This window comes from Neodiprion virginianus, chromosome 4 (genome assembly GCF_021901495.1).
Source record: "Neodiprion virginianus isolate iyNeoVirg1 chromosome 4, iyNeoVirg1.1, whole genome shotgun sequence".
NCBI lineage: Eukaryota > Metazoa > Arthropoda > Insecta > Hymenoptera > Diprionidae > Neodiprion > Neodiprion virginianus.
Window position 1 is genome coordinate 16162365 of NC_060880.1, and position 22750 is coordinate 16185114.

General features: G+C 39.3%; 2 protein-coding genes and 1 long non-coding RNA gene across 6 annotated transcripts; 1 reads left to right on the top strand and 2 right to left on the bottom strand.

Annotated features, from left to right (window-relative positions):
- Positions 1 to 1006: 1006 nt before the first annotated feature.
- LOC124304042 (synaptic vesicle glycoprotein 2B-like) lies at positions 1007 to 15401 on the bottom strand. 4 transcript variants are annotated; one of them, XM_046761983.1, is made up of 12 exons: positions 14905 to 15401; positions 11054 to 11402; positions 7024 to 7171; positions 6720 to 6900; positions 6307 to 6628; positions 6061 to 6219; positions 5656 to 5744; positions 5369 to 5533; positions 5108 to 5227; positions 4764 to 4984; positions 4515 to 4677; positions 1007 to 3783 (listed from the first exon to the last, which is right to left on the bottom strand). In XM_046761983.1, exons 2-12 carry the CDS (start codon positions 11384 to 11386, stop codon positions 3603 to 3605), a joined length of 2082 nt encoding a protein of 693 aa, XP_046617939.1. In that variant the 5' UTR covers positions 11387 to 11402; positions 14905 to 15401; the 3' UTR covers positions 1007 to 3602. The 4 variants fall into 4 exon arrangements, with proteins under 4 accessions (XP_046617939.1, XP_046617938.1, XP_046617940.1 ...); XM_046761982.1 differs by lacking the exon at positions 14905 to 15401 and adding an exon at positions 13592 to 14356; XM_046761984.1 differs by lacking the exon at positions 14905 to 15401 and adding an exon at positions 12603 to 13542.
- Positions 14720 to 16061, top strand: LOC124304058 (uncharacterized). The gene is made up of 2 exons (XR_006908048.1): positions 14720 to 14850; positions 15395 to 16061. It is a non-coding gene; the product is annotated as an uncharacterized LOC124304058 (long non-coding RNA).
- Positions 15946 to 17907, bottom strand: LOC124304051 (E3 ubiquitin-protein ligase RNF113A). Its single transcript, XM_046762000.1, has 6 exons — positions 17756 to 17907; positions 17529 to 17605; positions 17197 to 17400; positions 16779 to 16995; positions 16448 to 16640; positions 15946 to 16323 (listed from the first exon to the last, which is right to left on the bottom strand). Exons 1-6 carry the CDS (start codon positions 17862 to 17864, stop codon positions 16143 to 16145), a joined length of 981 nt encoding a protein of 326 aa, XP_046617956.1. The 5' UTR covers positions 17865 to 17907; the 3' UTR covers positions 15946 to 16142.
- Positions 17908 to 22750: the final 4843 nt, after the last annotated feature.

The following is a 22750-nucleotide window of genomic DNA, read 5'->3' on the forward strand; positions in this document are numbered from 1 at the left end:
TACAGTAACAGTATAAAAAGAGTAACAATAAGAACAATCTGGAAAAAATGTTCAGTATGTATTGTATTCTATGTATATGAGGCATTCCACCCCAAACCGATTTATGTCTTACCCTCACCATCAGCGTTTCTTTTTATTTTTAAATGTGGTATAGAGTGTATAAAAAAAAAAAACACCCTTCACCGAGTTTTAGATTTTTGTTTCCACTGATTTGGTTTTTACTGCTCTCGAAAACATGCAAACCCAATTTTCGAATGAATAGCCCCAATCGACTCGCTTTTGAAATCAAGATGGAAATGGGTAGGCTATTGAGTTAGAAACTATAGTCAAAACATGTAATTGAAATGTGGGAAAAATTGAATTAAATCTGAAATTAAAAAATAAAAATTTATATTCTATTTGATTTTTCTCACTTTTGCGTTTCTGATTTAGAAGCTACAGGTGAAGCAAGTAATTGAAAAGTAAGAAAAAACGAATAAAACATAAATTTGTATTTTTTTAAATTCACATTTAATTCAATTTTTTTCCACTTTTTAATTACTTGTTTGAACTTAGCTTCTAAACCAATAGCTTGCCCACATTCATTAGGGCTCGAAATTTTGTTTTTTAACAAAGAATTTAGACGAAAAATTTGAAGACGATCGATTGGGACCATTCATGCGAAAATTGGGTTTTCGTGTTTTTGAGAGCAATAAAATTGGTCAAAAGAATCTAAAACTCGGCAAAAGATGTTTTCTTGTAGACTCTACACCATATTTAAAAAGAAAAAAGTACCCAATCGTGAGAGTTAGACGTAGGTTGGTTTAGGGTGGAATACCTCAAATATATGTGTAACATAACTTTGCAGACATCCTTTTTAATCTGCATTTGTTAATTTCATTTATTGACTTTATAGCAATAATGCACGTATGTCAAAATTGTAAAAATACAGTTTGCGCTTCAAGATTATTCTGAATGTAAAGATTTTTTTTCACACCAAAGTCGATATACGTATTGTTCTATCATCTATTCTTGATACATATATTTTATTACTTATTTCGGGCTGACCAAATGATTAACATTGTATTACATACATATTTATGTCTATTTGCGTTCATTGTTTAAAGCGAATTGATATATTATTCGTAAAGTCCGGAAAAGAACTAATTGAGAGACAATAAATGTTGATACTCTTCTGCGATCCATCACTTTGGAATCCTATAAATTTCTATTTGTTTTATTCTTCTTCATTGACACAGGCTGCAATGACTGATCGAATTTGTATTATTATTCCTTCGTATCAAAATAAGCCAACATTTCTGTATCAATTGCTTGTAGAAGTGTCTCTTGAAAGTTTCATTATTTTCTATTCATAGTATTTTTCTTATTATGTGACGAAGAGAAATAATGCTTAATAGTATTTTGACAAACTCGCAGCCTGTGATAATTCGTGACTGGATCTTTGTTTTACTCCTGCTTTTTATTGTTATTCCAATGCGAGTTTTGAACGAACTACGATATTGGCATGTTAAATGGTACATTTGATTTTATTATGGTCATCTTTCTCTATTATAACTCACTTTGGGATGAATGAAGTCGCGATAACGCTCACTGGTTAGTTTCATAACATAGTTATTACTCGAAGCTACGTATTTCATAGCGACTAAATAATATGATATATAACACAATATAAACGGTATGTGTAATGATTAAAAGCTAAAACAGTCTCCACTCTAAGTGCTGAGTGCTGTGATTTGAGTAGCAAAGTCTTTTTCTTCTGTTTTTATCTCCTTTTCAATCCAGTCAAATTGTCATGTGATGTGATTACAATCATCCAAGACCGTACGCGTCAAACATATAAATATAAATATACGTATACGAATATATATATATAGTATATAGAAAGTCTGTTACTAAAAAACCTCGATATGTAACCATCCCTAAGATTAAGTGAAACATAAGATTATGTATAATAATATTGCCTCGGACCACATAGTCACCCTCGCTCACCGGCTCTTTCCTTCTTAGCTACATCATCAAATCTTGCACATCATTGTATAAATTAAATTTACCCATCTTCAAATTTTCTCATTTTAATCCTAAATGTTAAAAATACCTGTATATGCACGGTAATTATCTAAAATTGATTATAATGATGATAATGATATTAATGATAACAACCATAATCATAAGCTAATGAACCAAGTTATCTCTTCAACTCTACTTAAAACGTGATATGTAAAATCAAACAATAATTTGTATCTAAACGCAGCACTCGTCATTTTCCCTTCTCCTTCTATTTTCCATTCGTTTTATAGTCAGATTTCAATTTTGATACAAATAATGATATAATAGAACTATCTAACAATACAATATAGCTCTAGTACAAGTGCGCAACAGCCAACGAATTAGATAATCTTGCTTTTTCGTAGATATCAAATTCTTTTTTCAGAAATGTCCTCATCTTCAAAAGATCACAATCATTATCATGCAATTTGTTTACATGAAGCTATAAAAAAAAAATTCAAATAAAAATACCATTTCGTTATTATAATAGCGGCCTTTCCACTCTCCCCGAATCTTCATCCATTATAAAATAACAATTTGATATGAAACAACAATTCACTAACCACAATGGGACGTACGCATTTAAAAAAGTTACCGATTCAAATTCTAATTCATAAATGAACCGGCTACTTTTAAATTGCCATTCGTTTTTTTTTTTTTACTTTTTTAAATATTCGGCTAATATTTTAATAAACATACATCATCAATGTCTGTGTATACATAACAACTCTCAACAATCTACGACGACGGGAATTAGGGGATAATAATCTCATTGACTCATCTCTACATGTTAGCATTCTTGATTGAATAAACGAAGAGGTGTTAAATTCTAGTATAACAAGTTAAAAGCAGCGTGCACGGTGTTATATTTTTCAAAATTGAATTTTCTATTATGCTTTATAGTTAGCAGCAATGTTTGGCGTAAGTCAAGTAGGTCAGGACATAATTTTCAACTTTGATGAATAATTTTTTCAGCCATTTGCTATAAATATATTGAATTCAACTCATTTCAATAGATTTGTAATACGTGAGAGTTCAAGCTCGTAGAATATTTTTACATTATACAATATTAAATTTAAGGGTTCTTTTTTTCATTACAACCTGTCGGTGACTATAAAGATTGGCGAGAGTACCTTTCTTTTTTTCACAATTGAATTTTTGTGCCATAGCTGAAACACTTACTCGCCTAACAACTTTTTTTGTGAATTTTTGCGGTTTCGTTTACAGCAGCACCAAGTCAGCGGTGAGTATTTGTCGACATCGAACTATAATACATATATAAAGTACCGTTGATTGTTATTTGACGCTAAGAATGTGATTAAATGATGTAGATATTCGTACCTAGGAGCTTGTTTCTTTCTTGGAGACGACAAAACAGAAAAAAAACAAACTCACAAATCAAACGACAATTTAAGATTCACACACGCATACACGCACATACGAGCAAACATACTTTCTTCATTGGTAGACATATACAATTTGTTTAAAAAGTCGTCAATCAGGTACCGAACCCACATGTTAATTCATTATGACTTAATTTTTTCTTCTTTTTTCTTTTACAAAAAGACAGTATGGGTTTGTGGTAGCTTGAAGGTAGCTATGCTACCGATGAACAATGCCGTCGCTGTCAGAAGTGCTGGCGCTATTAGCGGCGCGCCAATCAAAGTCTGGTAAGTAGCTGTGCCTATCAAGCCCGATAATCGTATGCCTGCTGTCATGAAGCCAAAACCAGTACACCTTAGAACAACAAAGAATGTTTTGATATTTTTTTTCTGGATCTAACAATGAAATGAAGGAAGCAATTTGAGGGATGCAGCAAATATACAGTCTAGTAGCAGAGCTATCAAGACAATAATATGACGTCGCGAAATTTTGGAAGATCAAAAAAAGTTAATTGAGAGGAATTTAGTTGACACAGAACTCCCCTGACACAGAAAAAAAAGAAAGAAAAAGAAAAATTTCAGGTACAATAGCACAATGATTGATGAATTTGAAGAGATCGCATTATTGAATCATTTCAAAAACGAAAAAATTGCATCTTTAACCAATTGTAACGAAATAGGGTTCACTATGTTCGTGAATGAATTATCTATAAGTTTGTAGAAATAGATTTTGGATAAAGGTGGAGTATTTTTTCATCAAGGTATTGGTTTACTGTTCTTCACTCGTTATGATTTCAATAATCACGTGTTTTTGATCAACTGAAATGCCAAATAGAAAAAAATATGACAGGCTGTTGGTTTGGAGAGCATTCATTTTGTTTGTAATCAGCGCTGGATAATTAACATCGGTCAAATTTTCAGGTTTCAAAATTTTTCTGTGTCAAGGTAATATTGTTTCAACATAATTCAATTTGATTAACTTCAGTTGCGCACTTTCAAACCTTCGTTAGGTCGTACTGTTGGCTTGACAGCTCTTGGACTGGACTGCAAATGTTTGATAAATACTTCTAATGAGCAACAACTCACCTCAGGTGCGTAGGGAAGCTCTCGACCGTAGCCAAGGTCAGTGAGGTCCAGGCGACTGCGAAAACCACAATAAATCCTCCCTCGAAGCCAAGAATTGCCAAACTGTTTGTGCCCACGAGCATGAGAGAGAGTGCAGCCATAGACGACAGGAACAATGATATGCCTGTGAAACGGAAATGTTTGTTGACAAAAGGTTACTATGAGTAGGAAAGAAGACGAAATGCGTGGAAGAGATGAAAGAAATCCCACCAATCATCTTCGGCCGTTGGACAACAGTCAGCGCAAACCCAGCCAGAGCTGCCGCAGGGACGAAGGCCAGCTGCGCCACGAGATGGCCGTGCAGTGCCTCCTCAATGTATATGTTGTAGTCTAAGTCGAGGCTTGGGCACGGACCGCTAAGGCTTAGCTCCGTATTATTCTCCAATTTACATCTAATAAAGACCTGCGCTGACAGATCTGTGTCCACGAATCTAAGTTGCAGACATGGTAAAAAAAAAGATAAGGCTTGAACATGGCATTATAAAAGAAATTCTTATTCGTAGAATTACAAAGTCCGAAAAAGAAGTCGATTCATCGACCAACTCTATACTCACTTTGAGTCTACAATTGTACTGTCGGTGAAGTGTGTTTTGCTAGATTTAATGCTGCTAAATTCGACATTCTGAAACGTACAGTTGTCAAAATCGACGTGGCTGAATATCATCTTTGTAAATCTGAAAATTTAATCGTATCGGATGTTTGTAAAATGTTTGTGAAATGTTTGTGGAATTTTTTTTTAGGAGCAACATGATAAAATTCAGTGATGAGGATGGTACAAATATTTGAAGAATGGAAATAAAATTTCAACCACTCACTTGCAGTTGATAAATTTAGAGTTTTTGTATTGAAGATTTTCCAGAGACCCATTAAAAACTCGTCCATTGTGAGTCTTGTCGGCATAATGTATTGTCTGAGCTTCGTATTCTGTTGCCCTAAGAAGTTTCAAATATTCAGGACACCATGCCATCAGACCGTAGAGGCTGTTGTAAAAGACAAGGTAAAATATTAATGAAAAATCAATGGATGAATTTCTACGTGCGAAGGAAAGATGTTTCCCACAGTTTTATAAAAATAGGAGAGAAAGAAAAGAAGAGCTCCCTACCCAAATGCGGCAGCTACCCAAATGATGAGTAGAACGATTGTGATGCGCAGATGAGGAGGCGAGAACAGCTGCAGAAAAGAGTTCCAAAACTGTAATGAAAATAGAAACAAAAAAAAAAAAACAAATTTAGCAATCGTTATTACTTGATTCGTTTATCTTATCAATCATTTAGAACAAACTCTCTTCGCTATCTGTTTTTAAGCAAAGACAGCACACACTTTTTTTCATAATTTAACACAAGTTAGTTATCGAAAACTAGTCATACGCTAACCATATTGAAAACCGGTTAATACGCATCGTGTAAGTATGTGGGAGTTGCAAAATAATTAAATATGCATCTTGACGGTAGAGTGTGATATAGAAAGCAACCAGAAAACAAAGTGAAAAAATGTGCCATGTACCAACCATTTCAATGGAGTATAAAATATCGGCTAAAACGCTGGCATGTGTTGCTGGTGAAGATGGAGCCAATCCTCTGGGCCGCTTGCTCGGCAATTCCAATTCCGAGAGCTGATACTGAGCGCCAGTTCCGCCTTTGCGAGCGCTATTCTTCTTGTATATTCTCTGCAAAGAGACAGGATGTGTGAGTAGAAAGTTAAATAGGCAAATTCTGAGGCTGCGAACAGGAGCAAAAGGAAGATCACTGCTCACCTGGTACACCATCATTGCCTCGACGTCTCTTCCTGCCTCGACAAGGTAGCGTGGACTTTCAGGTAAAAATACAAGCCCGATTGTTGCACTAAGTGCAGGAAGGCAACAAAGCAGAAGAAATCTGTGCCAGGCACTAAAGTGCTCCTTGTTCTCAAGAACAACCATTTCCCCTGTTGTCGGCACAACAGCCCAGGCCAAAAGCGCCGCATAAACGCCGCCCAGAGCTCCAGCGCCGACTAGAGCACCAGTCCAACAGCCTCTGCTGGACCTAGGGCAGCATTCTGCGAGGTATGCGAATGACAAAGGAAGCGCTCCACCAACACTGTTTAATTACACAACGTTATCGATAATTGAAGCACTGCAATGGGTTTGTTTATACCTATTCTCTTTTCTTGAATAACCCTTCAACTCACCCGATTGCGGAGCAGAATCTAGCGGTCATGAAAGTGCCGTATGTCGGCATGAAGGTAGCCACACCACTGAACAGAGCGTGCACAGCCATTGCGGAAAGCAAAGCTCTCCGTCTTCCCAACCTGTCGCCTAGTCCGCCCCAGCATAATCCTCCGAGGGCTAGACCGACCAAAGTTATATTGCCTGAAATCCGTCGGTGAGGTAAGATTTAAGAGATGAAGAACATTGATAAGTTGAACACAAATGATAAGGGCTTTTGGTGGAGATTGAAACAAGGTAAAGTAAAAAGTTTAAATATATTGTTACCTAGCCATCCTTTTTCATTGTCTTCTATACACAGCTCGACTTCGGCACTGGGCAGGATGTAAGGTACTACGAAAAACTCTACGGTGTCTGCGGCGAGACTCAAACCAGCGCAGAGTGCGACTAATGCTTGAAAGGAACCGACACCAGCCTGAAAACACATTCGAATATTAAATCGTACGTTTTTAATGGAGAACTCTTGTTGAACATGAACCGCAGTTTAATCAACAACTAATTTTTTATTATTTCAAGTAGTTTGGAAGCTGAATTCCTGAATTTTAAAATTAATTCTTCTTAATACAGACGAAGAACATTAACGGACTAGCCTTGACTGAAAAATTGCAAAGAATCGATCGACTTCGTGCGGTTATTTGCCAGGAGGATAAAATTAACCGCAGATGAAGAAATTGGCCGCGAGGGGTTGGCAGGCTGGCAACACAGCTTCAACCCCCCAGACAAAACAAAACATAACCTGACGTCCGCCTCAACGGAGCTGAGGAATGAACGAGTGAACGAACAAATGCGAGATGCCCCGGGGGGCGGAATATTTACGGTCGCGTCTTCCGGGAAGTCGGGAAATTCGCGAGACCGGCACTTGAGTGAAGTCATCGAGTTTTCGAGGCCCGGCGGCACGTCCATCGTCGAACAAGACTGTTAGGTCAGGAATTTTATAATAAAAAGAAACCAGCACAAAACCCGTCCGCGCATCTTGCCTCTGGCTGCTATTGTACTCAAGACTGGCCGCACCGACTCGAGGCAGACCATTCAGCGCATATCTGGCAGCTCAAACAGTGAGGCGGCTGCAGGGGTCGACGATCCCCGCGATCTTCGCGGGGTTCGAGCAGTCTAATTACACCCAGAAACCGGAGTTTCTTAACCTGTGCCGTTACGCGGGGTCAAAATCCGACCCCGCGACGCCTGGTTAGCGATTTTCGTCGACCGGGATCTTCATTCATCGATCGCAATTGTTATTTCCAGTCTGTTTCTCCTACGGTGCACTCGTTCTTCGGAGTTTTTAAATTTTCATCGAATAAAACGCGCTGAGATTATTTAAACTTTTGAATAATCAAACGCGCGCATAATTCGGTCGGCAACTGATGGTGCACTCATGAGTTACTGGAAATCGGCATTCAGGCGCTGCACCGACAAATACAAATTATCTGTTGAATAATATTATTCTTGGATATGAAGGTCGTGAACGTCAAAACACTTTTTTTGTGTTAACGTTTCAGCCCGGATGGGGGCCCTCCTCAGAACAATTTGTTTAGAACATCTGTCACGAACAGAAATTATAAAATAATGTACAACTCAGTTATAACAAACTTAAATGTGAAAGGTTTAGGTAATAAGCAGGGATGTTTGTGCTAATATAAATGAGAGGAATTACCTGATGATGAACTGACACTTTCAAATAACGAAGAAAAGGAACCAACTAGTATGTAGTGAATGCGTGTTAGAATAACCGAGTAAAACACAAAAGTTCATTTTTTAAAAAAGACTACGACAGCGATAGGAAACTCCCAAGCATTCATCCTAGTTGTTAATTGAATAAAAATGCGTTCTTGTGTAGTCTACAAAATTCCCTGCAACCAATGCAACATGTCCTACATAGGTCCTACATAGGCAACTACACACCAGGATAACTGAACATAAACGCAATATCCATGAACATGAGGATAATTATACTGCACTGACTAGGCATGCCATCGATTTCGACCATTCATTCAATTATTCTCAAGCCAGCATTATAGACGTTGAACCATTGTATTATAATAGGTTATTGTTAGAAATTTGCAATATTGTTGCACATCCCAATTCTGTCAATCGAAGACAAGATATTGAACATCTGAGTACTATTTACACCTCTGTGATACACCCATCGTAACTATCTATTACCGACTGAGCTTGCTCTCGATTTTACCTTCTTAACATTTTCTGATTTCTATTTAACTCGTTGACTCTGTGCTTGCTCTGATAATGACTGATATCGGTCTCCCCCCACTACACACTGGACGTTCCACACGTTCAAAAGTGCTCCAGACTCAAAACCTAAAACGGTCGTTGCGTGTTTTTATTCAATTAACAACCAGGATGAATGCTTGCGAGTTTCGTATCGCTGTCGTAGTGTTTTTTAAAAAATGAACTTTTGTGTTTTACTCGGTTATTCTAACACGCATTCACTACATACTAGTTGGTTCCTTTTCTTCGTTATTTGAAAGTGTCAGTTCATCATCAGGTAATTCCTCTCATTTATATTAGCACAAACATCCCTGCTTATTACCTAAACCTTTCACATTTAATTTTGTTATAACTTAGTTGTAGATTATTTTGTAATTTCTGTTCATGACAGATGTTCTAAATAAATTGTTCTGAGGAGGGCCCCCATCCGGGCTGAAACGTTAACACAAAAAAAGTGTTTTGACGTTCACGACCTTCATATCCAAGAATAATATTATTCAACAATTCACCAAGGTCAAGAAAAATCGTCTTCAACAAATTATCTGTACTTGATTTCTTTGTTCTATTAATTATTTCTCATTTGCCGCTCCTCTATTTAGTATTTATAGATTCTGTGATTAAAAATAGAATTAAAAAGTTATTCCATCATTCTCGATGTCACACGTTTTATAAACAAAACAATGAACTGTGCGTAGAATCAGAGATTTCGAACGATTATAGGTATGAAATTGTCGGCATTAGTTTCCAAATGTGTTATAAAAATTAGATGAGTAAATCCATTGTCAGTTCACGGCAGACGGCTGAGCTGTATATTAATGAGCGACATCGATTCCGTTTCAGGCTTGCACCACGATTTCACACCTGAGCGTTACGACTGTTACGAACGCGCTAAAATAATCACCGTCTAGTTCAACGGATCGTACATAGACATATCAGAGGTGCAAAGTGCTAGCTCGAAATGCGATAGGAAGAAGCGCCATGCCATTTCAAAATAGTGCGTTAGGAAAAGATGCTATCTCCAATTACGACTGGGAAAGTTAAATTCAAACGATATTAAAAAATGCTTAATTGTATCGAAAAGGGGTGAACCCCGTTTGGACACCAGCCGATCAGGTATCACCTAGTTATTTGACACCAACAATAACGGAAAGCCGTATCGGACACCAGCCCCTTTGGACACAGTCCGATTGAAGTCCGAGAAATATTGAACACATCTTGATTGGATACCAGCCCCTTTGGACACCAGCGGTATCGTGGACGCGGCCCCATTGGGCCCCAAAGATTCAATAAATATATAAATGATTAAAACCAAAATTATTTAAAAATGGCACATCAGTATTACTTTTCCACGTCTGACAATTTTGGTTTTGTTGGGGAATTTATAAATTCATTCAATCTTTGGGGTCTGATGGGGATGTGTCCGCAACAACGCTCATATCCAATCGGGCTGTGTCCAATTATTCTCTGTGTCCAATCGGGCTGCGTCCAATAAATCTCGGTGTCCAATTGGGCCGTGTCCAAAAGGGCTGGTGTCCGATACGACTTTCGATTATTTTTGGTGTCCAATAACGCCGGGGTCCGATTGGCTGGTGTTTGAACGAGATTTTCCCTCTAAAAAACGCGAATCATGCATTTCTGCACCTTGGATCGATAAAAGACCGTGAAACTGGAAAGCATTCGAATTGAAAATTTGAAACAGCGTATTCAAGCGTCTGATACATCGATAGAATCATGTGTATCTGGTACAATCGACGCGTAAATGTTTCTCAGGGATTTTTTTATGAAACTTACCGCACAACGCCAGCAAACAAGTCGCAACTGAGTCGACATTTTCAACATGTAGGAATACGAAACGTAGCTTCGGTTGCCTATCAGCCGGTGTTGAGCGACAAGTTTCAAAGAAACCACCAGGTACATGCAATTGGCTCGTTTCCGATTATAATTACTGGCTCGAGTTCTAAAATAGCCGTGTGATCACTTTAGTTTTCATTCATATAATATTCCCACTCGTCGACGACTGACGCACGTTGTTACGCGCGAATCTAATCGCGCGTATGATATAACGATCACGTACCTGCTTGATAGCGTCCTCGTGAAATTGTGCGAGGAGGGTCGCGTCGGCGGTGGAATCGATCAGGTCGTGTTCAGCGGGGTCGGCCGATGCAGGAGTTACGCCTGCGGCAGCGGCGACGGCGGCACTGCCTGGACCCTGGGAAGACATCTCTTCGGTGTACAATAATCCGGCTCTAATTGTAACGGAGCGGTGACCGCCGGTCGCAGGATGATGATGAGCCGACGGTGCGGATCCTACCGAACCCACTGACCCCTGGACAGATCCCACAACGGATCCCGTACTTCCGCCGCTCCCCGCAAGCCACAGTAAGCTCTCCTCCTCGGACGAGGGCATCACTGCCACAAACCATCTGCGTAATATACGTGCATCGTAGCTATCACCTAGTTGTAATAACCCTCCGGCAACTATACAGATTATATCGTTGCTGTGTGATGGGTCTGCGGAATTGATCTACACGTGTGTGCGGCTGCATGCAGGCTGATATTGTTACACGGTATACGTATAACGACGATTCAATCGTTATGAGATGCGCCGATATTACATATGATGAATCTGTTAATGTCTCGGTCGCTGTGCAATACTCCTGACTATTATCAATTCTTTACTATCATCAAAAAATATATTTACGGGTGAAGGATTCGCTTGAAATTTAGATAACGGCAAATTCGTACGCAGAATGTACCCTCAGTTGCCGAAATGCAGGCGGATTTCGTTTAAAATGTAACCTGAAATGCATAAATGTAAGGACACTTACGCTAACAAATTTTTAAAATTGCTCATCGGAAATTTCCACAAAATAATCCTTCTGCGCGAAGGCAGGGAATGATCGCGTCTTAATCTCCGGTTTGAAGAGAGTTTATCTCAGTTCGTAAGACCGATCTAATTATAATTCCCAGCTAATTAACGAATTGAGAATGTCGAATAATTAATGGCTCTAATACGCCAGCCCGTCAGTTGATAGTCAATTTGTGTGTAGGTACATTCTTGCACGAATTGCGCACCCGTTTATTATAATATTACAACATGTCGATCCGCATCGGGGCGACGACAGGTGTGTATAAATGGCAATTACACCGTGCGACGATTGTGCACTCGAATAAGTGTGTCATTACGCGATGAAATAATTAGCGCGTATTATTAGCACGTCATGTATCGTTTACTGCAGGTATAATTTATGATACACGGTGTCTAAAATCAACGCCGCGTTATCACCGAGTTTACTTCTTGCGAAATAACGGTCACTATGTATATACATAGGTGTATGTACACCGATATATTAAAGTGTACGGTGCGTGAACTACGCATTATAATAATATATAGAATAAGGTCAAATCGCGTACTGCAACGTGATTCAGGCCGAGTATAACTAGTGCAGTTCAGTTGCATGCTGGCTGAAAGACGAGTAGATTGATAGGAAATTGAGACAGAAAAGAGAGAATACGAAAAAAACAATAAATAAGACTAAAAGCAAAACGGAATTAGCAAGTGGGCATATTTGTGTATTCCAATGAAAAGTTTGCGTATTAATTCTTGATTTTCGTATTCTTACCTGGTTTAAAGAACTTTGCGCAAATGCTATCAACGAATATCTTAATCAGGAACCAACGATAATCCTCTGCAAGCTGATCGCAGCGAATTTTCGACGCGAAAGCGTTCTTTTGTAATTATTATGTATGCGTGTATACCGCTTGCAGCGCGAGATGTGTTACGATTATGTAATGGTTGATACAAATTTTAAGAAAGTAATTAATAACGAAATGTTAATATCAGTTTTGCGGATTTGCAGATGCAGCGACGAGCCGAAGCGTGTTTATCGTTCTGTTTGCTTTGCATAATGATATAATCGCTAGATTCCGATCACGTAACACGCGTTGTATTCTTTATTATCGATTATGTTCATCGCTATACGTATACACGCGCAACATTTCACTCTATCTCAGTGTACAAAATTATTATAATATTGAACGCGAAATATATACGTTGTACTTCATGTACATAGATACGTGAATATATGTATACATATACGTATATATATATATTCGCTTGTTGTAAAGTATGTCGCGTTTTTAAGCGTTGTATTAAAAACTATGCCTCGAGTTTGAAAAATACAGGATATGTATGAACTGGCGTATTTTCTCGTTTCCAAAATTGTTCAAAACTCGATACTTGAGCTTTTTTGAGGCTGTTTATGCCACTCTCCAATTTTCACGTTTCTATATGGTTGACGAGTTTTATCAATAGGCTCGCTGCAGATGACAATAATAATCACACAGACGATGATAACAATAATACGTTAAGTTAAAAACAAACGTATTGTAAAACGCTGCGATATAATAAAATGTGCCGGAAACAAAGATGATTAGAGATTTATGCCGATATATTATATACACTGAACGTTACAGAGTTCACTGAAACTGAACTTGAACTTCCTGCTAATCACAGGTTGTGTCAGAATTATATAGTTCCTACTCTTACAATTGCGCCACTTACTGTAAAAAAAAAAAATCAAATTAATCATTCGATCTTTTGTTTACTCACTATGGCGAATTATGAATATGAATTATACGTGATACGCAGCACCCAAGTAGCACTGTGTGTTTTGTCATGGATTATATTTTTGGACCTTTTTCTCCTTCGACGATGAGTGATGTGATACGATATGTATATATATTTACTGTTAAAGTCGATATGTTTTAAGTGATTTTTGAGAGCCCAACTGTGATCACTACTCGACGAAATACGATGTCAAAGAAATCGCGGTGTCCGGGTGGCATTTTAACGAATTTAGAATATTTTCGTTTGGTTTTGGCGATCCGATTTTTAGATTATCATATTTTTTCAAATTGATAAAATGAAAGAAAACTTGTCCTGTATTATTGTTATTATTATTATTTCTAGTTTTTTTTTTTTTTGGCAAGGGTACTGGCAATGGTAGGTAACACTCGCGTATTATCGATCTGAAACCCTCGTCAGCTATACTGAACAGGAAGAAAACATTTGTTCCTTCGTCGACGATGTTTGGACGAGGAATGATGTTCGACGCTCTCCTGCACCGTTCGGCGCTCGCGTCACAGTCCCGCTACCGCTTGAAAATCGATAATTTAGATATCAGGCTCTGACATACTGCACATGTACGGCATTTGTGCGAGACAAGAATCTCGCCTGGACGAAGGCGCTTCAATTAGAACCGCGAGCGAAGAGACGAGGAATTCCGAATTTTTCCTCGTCGAAAAATCTAGCACGCTCGTTTAAATTCTCCTTCTGCGCAACTCGCTTCCCGCGTAAAATTTCGAATTTCGAATGCTGCTGAGAAATAAGTTTCCTGAGTTAAAAACTCGCCTACAGGGCAAAGTCGCGGTGATAATATCGCCTACGCGGTTCGAGGAGATAAAAAACGTCGGGAGCGAGTCTTGTTTGCTAATTGATGAGGACGGATACCGTAATTGCAGTAGGTAGCGGGGACCGGCCGAGAGATAAAGAATTGCGCAGTCAAGATGCTCGCTGCACACGCATCGTGCAGTGATCGTGTCGCTCCGTATTATCAAAACCGCGATTCCGTACCTGCCGCATGAATTTTTCGCCCTCTTTACCCCGCGCCCAGCAGACTTCAAACCTGCGTATCTATTTACGGATGAATCGGTACGGTCACGTTGCAGCTGCATAATCAGTTCCTCGGAAAAGATAAATCGAAATTTATTTACACAGTATACATGTACGTTGAGTGAGTGCTATCGGGGCTGCGGAGACAAGTTGATAAGATCTGTGAAATATCTGTAGTATACATTATATTTATACTGGTAATTTATATAACGTTTATTTTCATTCAATTTCTCGAATTTATTTGAAAATACCTTACTAATCCAGCATTTCATCCACTTTTTCTTTGGCCCTTTGTTTTTGCTCTATATATATCCAGAACGAAAAGAAACGCGATCAGTGTTGAATAGCAGCCTTGGAGCTTTCCTTCCTCCAGAAGGTGAAGGTTTTGTTTTACTTTTTATCAGTGTCTAGTCATTTTTACGAGGACGCATTAGTGCGCCACTAGTTTCGGTCGTTGCTCTCTTGATCGTCGTCGTCGTCGTGGTCACGTTTGCAGAGATAAGGGAACGCACTTTTCACACTGGATTCTCACCGCTCCTATTTTGCCCGAATCTCAAGGCGAATGGAAGATTTGAAGACACTTTGGACGGCTGAAAAACGTGAAACTTAGCGCCAACTGATCTCAGTAAACTGACGTGAAATTTGCCCGCTTCTCCGAAGCTTGTTTCCGAAATTCAGAGCCGAAGGTCTCTACGAGTAGATTAGATAATAACTAGTTGGTATAATCACTCATTTTTTCAGAGACGCGATAAGAGAGAATAAAAGGGGAAGAAAGACGCTCTTGGCCAAAAAATACATGCCCGTAAGCCTCGGTGGCGCTCGTTACTCAGCCGTTGGTAAACAAAGCCGATCGTAAAACTCCGGGGGTCTATGACTACACGCGGCGGCGGACCGTCGGGAGCAGATACTCGGCTAACAATGAGCGTTTGCAAAGGCTGCCACGCGATGACTGAGCACGTGTGGGACTGGGGACAATTGATATACATATATGTAGTCCGAAGTCTGTCCTACGTCGCGCGTTGTTACATCGCCACCCGGTAATAGAGGGCAAATTTGTTTAAGTTGATTGCTGCGCGGTTCACTGTACAGACAATGAGAAAATTTAAATATACACGTCCATTATTATCCGTATCTTAATTATTATTACTTTTTTTCATCTTTTATATTTGTCTTACAACAAAATTGAGTGTATCGTTCGTGATGTTATCTCTCGCATTTTGATGAACAAGTTTTTCGTAGAACACATAAGGTATACCGCAATGCATCGTGCATATCAGTTCGCTGTTTCACTGTTATTTGTAATGTAATATTTTCTGGTTTTATTTATTCTTGTTGTTGTACACCTTCGGATGCACCAACAATGCTCATGTTTTCAAGAACAATAAAACGGCGACGCCCCTGTTTTTTCCCTCTTCCACTCTAACTCGAAGGAATTAAAATTTAGAAATTAATTACCTAAATTAAAGTATTACACAAAGTCGGATCTGCACTAGTCAGAATCGCTATCGGCCTTCTCTTGTTCCGCCGCCTCCATTTCTTCCACCTTCATTCTCGCCACCAACTCTTTGGCTGGATTGAACATGCCGTTTGTTTGTACGTTGCAAATGAAACACCTCGTACTCTTTTTGTACTGTTCGAGGGCACATTTTTCGCAGAAGTAATGTTTGCACCTGAAAAAGTGATTGAAACGTCATTTAGAAATTGCTCTTGCATTAAGAAAGACTTGGGGATAATTTTTTTGTCGTTGTTAAATTGGATCGGACTATTTTTGGTTGTAAATCAAATTTTACAAACTTTGTGACAATGGGATCGGTGAATCTGTTCCTGCATATGAAACATTTGAATGGCAGATCGTCAACGTCGCTGTCTATTTCATATTTCTTGTCATCCTCGTCACCGCTGTTGTCATATTCGCCACTGGCTGCCTCTCGCTCTAACTGCCAGCCTAATTTGTAGTCGGATCTGTCATGGAGAAACTTGCAGCTGTCTGGGAATAGAAGAGATTACCTTAGAGACGACGTTTTACTGCAATTCATATCATTGAGCAGCCCTTTTAATGCAGTCTGGTAAACAGTAAAAGTTTCGTCGAAACTGGATAGAGTGAAAAATCTGTTTCTTTTCTCACCACCAAATCCGCAAAAACCCGTTTCCTTGTAATCTTTACAGATATCTGGCTGATAATCCCATCTTACAGTGGCTCGGAGATTTGCTGGTGCTCTGATGGGTCCTTTGCGCACCATTCCACTGGACGCGTTGCCTGCTGCAGTGTCCTTTTTTTTGTAATACTGAGCATAATTGTTCATGCCACGGTATACTTTGTCGTCTTCTTTGCCCTCCAACTCCTGTAATAGAAAAATAGATGAAAAAGTGACCAACAAAGGATTCTTGAAGATTTCAAGGACAATCAGAATACCTTTCCGGTCATATATTTCGCTGGTGTAAGCAAAGAAATTTGAATGGCACGCTTAGATCACAAAGCAACATACCAAAAATTTTGCCAGATTTCAGACTATAACAAACAAAATTGCTTTTAGTCACAATACCTCATTGATTTTCTGAGCCCTTTCAAACAGAGCTTGGGCATCTCTGTCAATTTCTGTCTCTGTTTCCAGAATGGCCGTTGCTCCTTGATCGCTGGGCCCTGCAGGCATCACATTCCGCTTACTTTTATAAGAGACAGTGACGCTGTCATCTTCGGCTTCCTCGTCATTTTCACCTATTACAGGTCGTTGCCTCTTGATACTTGTCTGCAGAAATTGAAACAGTGATTGGTTGTTGGAGTTTTAAACTTAACTTACTGTTAGCACAGTTGATAATCGTGGGGAAGATGACTGAAACAAAATAACAGGGGGAAAAAATATGTAAAGTTTCTTACACTTTGTCTCATAGGATTTTGAACGTCGGTCTTTTTTTCCTTTTTGACAACCGTGACTGCTTCTTCTTCACTATCGTCTGCAAGTGATACGGTGGGTTATTTCAATAACAACATATTGAGAGTTAACCTATGACGCGTGGTCTGATACGAAAATCTCGTTTCAATCCGGCGGATCCGCAAAAATCATTTCTGATTAGAAAGCACAATTTTAATTAGAGTCGTCTCACCATTTTCTACCACAATTTCTTTCCGTTTTCTTGCTGCGTTGTTGCGGATTTTTCGCTTCTTGAACAAAAACGTGCAATTTGGCTTTTCTGACGCTTCGTTTTCTGCCATGTTTATTTTTAACGATGAAAGCAAGGCGAGGCGCGTCTGTCGCGTTAACGCCAACACGATCCGCAAAGAGTTCTTCGTATACGACGCTGGGTAAGATCGTAAGCGTAGCGTAAAAAGAATTCTTTTTATACGGTCGTCGATAAAGTGAGATTCTGATAGTTCGATCCCGGCGTTCCATGGTTCATTTCCGTCAGTCCTACTTTTACGGGAACGATCGGCGGTTGTTTTCAGACGCTTCCCAGCAAGGAGCTGGAGGTATAACGAATTCCGCTATATTTCCTAATAAATTCTTCGCAATTATATCGAAAAGGTAAGTTAATAATAATAAGTGCAATTCAGCTGAACATTTTCTTTGAAATAAATGATCGCAGTTACCGCGATAATTGTAAATTATGAGTATAAATTGGTTTCCGTTACTAACGGTCCATCGCAGTTCCAGTAACAAAAGATTATTTACAATTATAATTATATATATATATTATAATTTCCATGCGAATCTCGGCCTACATTAAATTGGAATTTCTAGTGTTTGAGTAAATCTGAATCGCATCATGCACACTTTCAAACGAAGTGGTAAACACTTCGCCAAATATCTTCAGTCAACGGCGAGTATTTCATTGTCGATATTCAGCCGTTTTACTCACGTGACGCCATGTGAAACAATCGACAAACGATTGTTCTGCCATCTTAACGAACGTTCGTTGTTATTTGAGAAATTTGAGTTCTTGAAGATCAACAGATTAAGTTCAAGAGCCACGTACAAATCGTTAATTTGTTGCTTTTGTGATGAAATAACGTGTCAAATACACACGAAAGAATCATCCAATCAGACGTGGAAGGCTTTGAATCAAGAAAAGTGTACAAGAGAGTACCTCAAGGGGGTGCTCTAAGCCTCTTGCTGTACACCCTGTATGTATCAAACATAAGTAATAATCTGCCAAAAAATGTTATTGCCTCACAATTTGCTGACGACGTTGCCTTGATCTCCTACGGCGAACCTCTATCACTGTGCTAAGATAACCTTGAAATCGCGGCAAAACAAGTAAACCACAACTTGCATGAGCTAGGTCTAACCCGTCTAACCCTATCTCCTGAAAAGACAAAACTTCTACATTAAGTAGATAAGATACGACACTTCTAACCCAAAACATGACGTAACCAGTTGACGTAACCACGGCGGCCATTTTGGTTTTTTGATGGCGGCCATTTTGATGGCGGCCATTTTGATTTTTGTTTACTCGGATGAGCAGCCATTTTGATTTTTATCGTCAGACAGTTTGATAATGTGATTTTCGCTATGACGTTCCCTATCGAGCGGCCATTTTGATTTTTTCTTTAGCCGGATGAACAGCCATTTTAATTTTTGCTTAGCCGGATGAGCAGCCATTTTGATTTTTTACCGTCGGACAGTTTGATAATGTGATTTTCGCTATGACGTCGCCATTACAATCGACCGATTTTGCCGTCTGATGAGCAGCCATTCTGATAGCGGCCATTTTGATTTTTTCTTAGCCGGATGAGCAGCCATTTTGATTTTTGCTTAGCCGGAAGTAGATAGGATATGACAGTTCTAAATCAAAACAAACATTACGTAACCAGGTGACGTAACCATGTGACGTAACCGGTTGACGTGACCACGGCGGCCATTTTGAAAATGGCGGCCATTTTGACGGCGGCCATTTTGACGGCGGCCATTTTGACGGTGGCCATTTTGATTTTTTTTATGGCGGCCATTTTGATTTTTTCCTAGCCGGATGAGCAGCCATTTTGATTTTTGCTTAGCCGGATGAGCAGCCATTTTGATTTTTTATCGTCGGACAGTTTGATAATGTGATTTTTGCTATGACGTCACCAGTATAATCGACCGATTTTACCGTCTGACGGCGGCCATTTTGATTTTTGCTAAGTCGGATGAACAGTCATTTTGATTTTTCACCGTTACCCCGTAAACTTTCGCTCTAATAGTTTGCCCCAGGGGCGAAAAATAATATTTTACACGTACTTCGAATAAATTCTTTTGCGTTAATCGGCCGGATGGCGACATCGCAATTAGATTTCGCGCTAATAGTTTGCCCCAGGCGAAAAATAATATTTTCGATATACCATTTTGATTTTTCACCGTTACCCGTAAACTTCCACGCTAACAGTGTACCCCGTTGATTTTTCGCCGTTACCCGTAAACTTTCGCGCTAATAGTTTGCCCCAGGTGAAAAATAATATTTTCCACGTACTTCGAATACATTCTTGTGTGTTAATCGACCGGTTGGCGACATCGCAATTAGATATCGCGCTAATAGTTTGCCCCAGGCGAAAAATAATATTTTCCACATATTTCGAATACATTCTTTTACGTTAATCGACCGGATGGTGACATCGCAATTAGATAGACAGCGAATGTTGATGACGATCCGTAAACTTTCACGCTAATAGTTTACCCCCCAGGGCGAAAATTTTACATTCGAAAAATATTAATAGAATTTATTGTAGTTATATATATATATATATTTCGAATTACAGTTACACCTAATTTTAAGTAAAGCTGGGGACGTTCGCCACAATTATATAGGTCGGGAATGTTGATGGCGATTCGTAAACTTTCGCTTTCAAGAATTTATTAGGGGGGAGAGTGTGGTTAGTTGGTATATAAATCGCGAGCTCATTCAACACGTTATATTGTTCTCAAAGTTTTCCCATTGTGAACTTCAGTATCCATAGTACGTCAAATTTATAAAATCTACATCGAACGTGATGGATCTAAATAAAATCGTCTGTCGCCTGGAAACGCTACCCACCAAGAGAATGTCAGATCTGGAGGTTGGGGAGGAGTACAGCGTGACGGGGGTAAGGCGCGTAAATACTAAGTACGGCACGAGTATTCTTCTCGCGCTCAATGAACAATTCGAAATATTTTTACCCCCGCGAATTGTAAGCCTCATGGAAAATGATGTGGTGCAATTCAACGCCATGCAAAAAACGATAATCGAGGGCATTCTACGAATGAAATATCAAGGAGGCGAATACAACAAATTTGAATTTTTGTGTGACAGATGAGCAATTTGAGCGTAACAAACAGCACTGTTCCAATTTTCAATATGGAGATGATCATGGAGATTCAAAGTTTCGTTGGCCCCAACGATAAATTTATACCCAAGGAACTTTGCATCAAACATAAACTCATCGGCTTTGAGCCGCATTCTCTTCAAATCGCCGTACGCTTGGGAGGATCTACCAGCTGAACACAAAGCTACTAACGCTTGGCTAACACGCAATTTTCACGGAATACCCTGGAATGCGGGAATCGAACCTTATGCTGAGGTGCAGAAAATTGTAAAAAAGGTTGTTAAATAAGCATGCTATGTATATGTCAAAGGTGAGGAAAAGAAACGGTGGCTGACGAAGATCCTTGGTGGGACAAAGCAAGTAATAAACATGGAAGATTTACACATTTCACCACCATCACTGGAAAAACTGAAACATATGGAAGAGGCGGGTTGGTGCTGTGATTATCATGGAAACGCTTCAACGGGATACAACTGCGCCTTCGAAAATGTTCAGCGTTTGAAGAAGTGGTATGTCAAGGAGTGCACGGGGTCTCTCATGAAATCGCTCTGTCTTTTCGAAAAACAGAAAAAATATTAATAGAATTTATTATAGTTATATATATATATATATATATATATATATATATATATATATATATATAAATGTATTGTTGGAGGCAGCATCTGTTAAAAGAAATAAAAATACTTATTATTGATTATGTCTACTGGGATGATCCGAACGAAATTGTAGATTGTCTCCGACTGCTTATGGCGTCACAGGCTGCAGGCAATACCAGCCATTCCAACGAAATAGTCTCCATTATCGAGGAGTTGCGCGAGGCTGGAATCGTTTATTAGCGGCGGATGAACATAGAATCATCGTTTGTTCAGTGATCGTCCAGTGATGAGTATAGACATATTTGGACGACACTCGAAGCGTGGTGGGGGTAAAAAATTTATTCGTGGGCCTCCGGGTGTTGGATTCAAAACCACCGCCGATAACCACTACGATATAGGCAGCAAACGATTGTGTAATATCGCCGATCCTCAGATGGAAAACGATGCCGTTTCCTTAAAAGTTCTCAATACTGCTTTACAGTCTATGGCTGTGGATATTGTGGATACTTTTCAATCAAATTTTGCGAGTTTCGCGCATAATCACAACGAGGAGTTGAAACAGCTGCGCATAAATAACAAAATCATAGAAAATGAGTTGAGTCGCATCAAACATATTGGGGAGCAAGCAACACCGACGCCGGGACAGACCAGCAGGGAATTAGTATCGATTGAGGAACCAGAGTGGTTGGACGGCGATTCGAAAAATTGAAAGGTGAAGAGTGGGGAACAATGAAGGCTGTAATAGCTGCCGAACTTCACAGACAGGCTCGACGCAACTATCCGCGCCGATTCGTAGATGTACGCGGACTGGATGAGACCTGGCAAGCTGATCTCGTCGATATGACCGCATACAGCTCGCACAACAAGGGATACAAATACCTACTAACAATCATTGATATATTTTCCAAGTACGCGTGGGCGGTACCGATAAAGTCCAAGAGTGGGAAAGATGTTACTGCTGCCATGAAATCTGTACTGACCCAGAGCCGTATACCTACACATCTACACGTTGATCGAGGCAAAGAATTTTACAACAGCGAATTCAAAGCCCTCGCGAAGCATCACAATATCAACATGTATTCGACATTTAGCAGCTTAAAGGCGCCGATATGCGAACGTTTTAATCGAACATTGAAAAAATAAAATGTGGAAGCGGTTTACTCTCCAAGGACCGTACGAGTGGATTAATATTTTGGCTGATTTAATGAAGTCCTACAACAACACCAG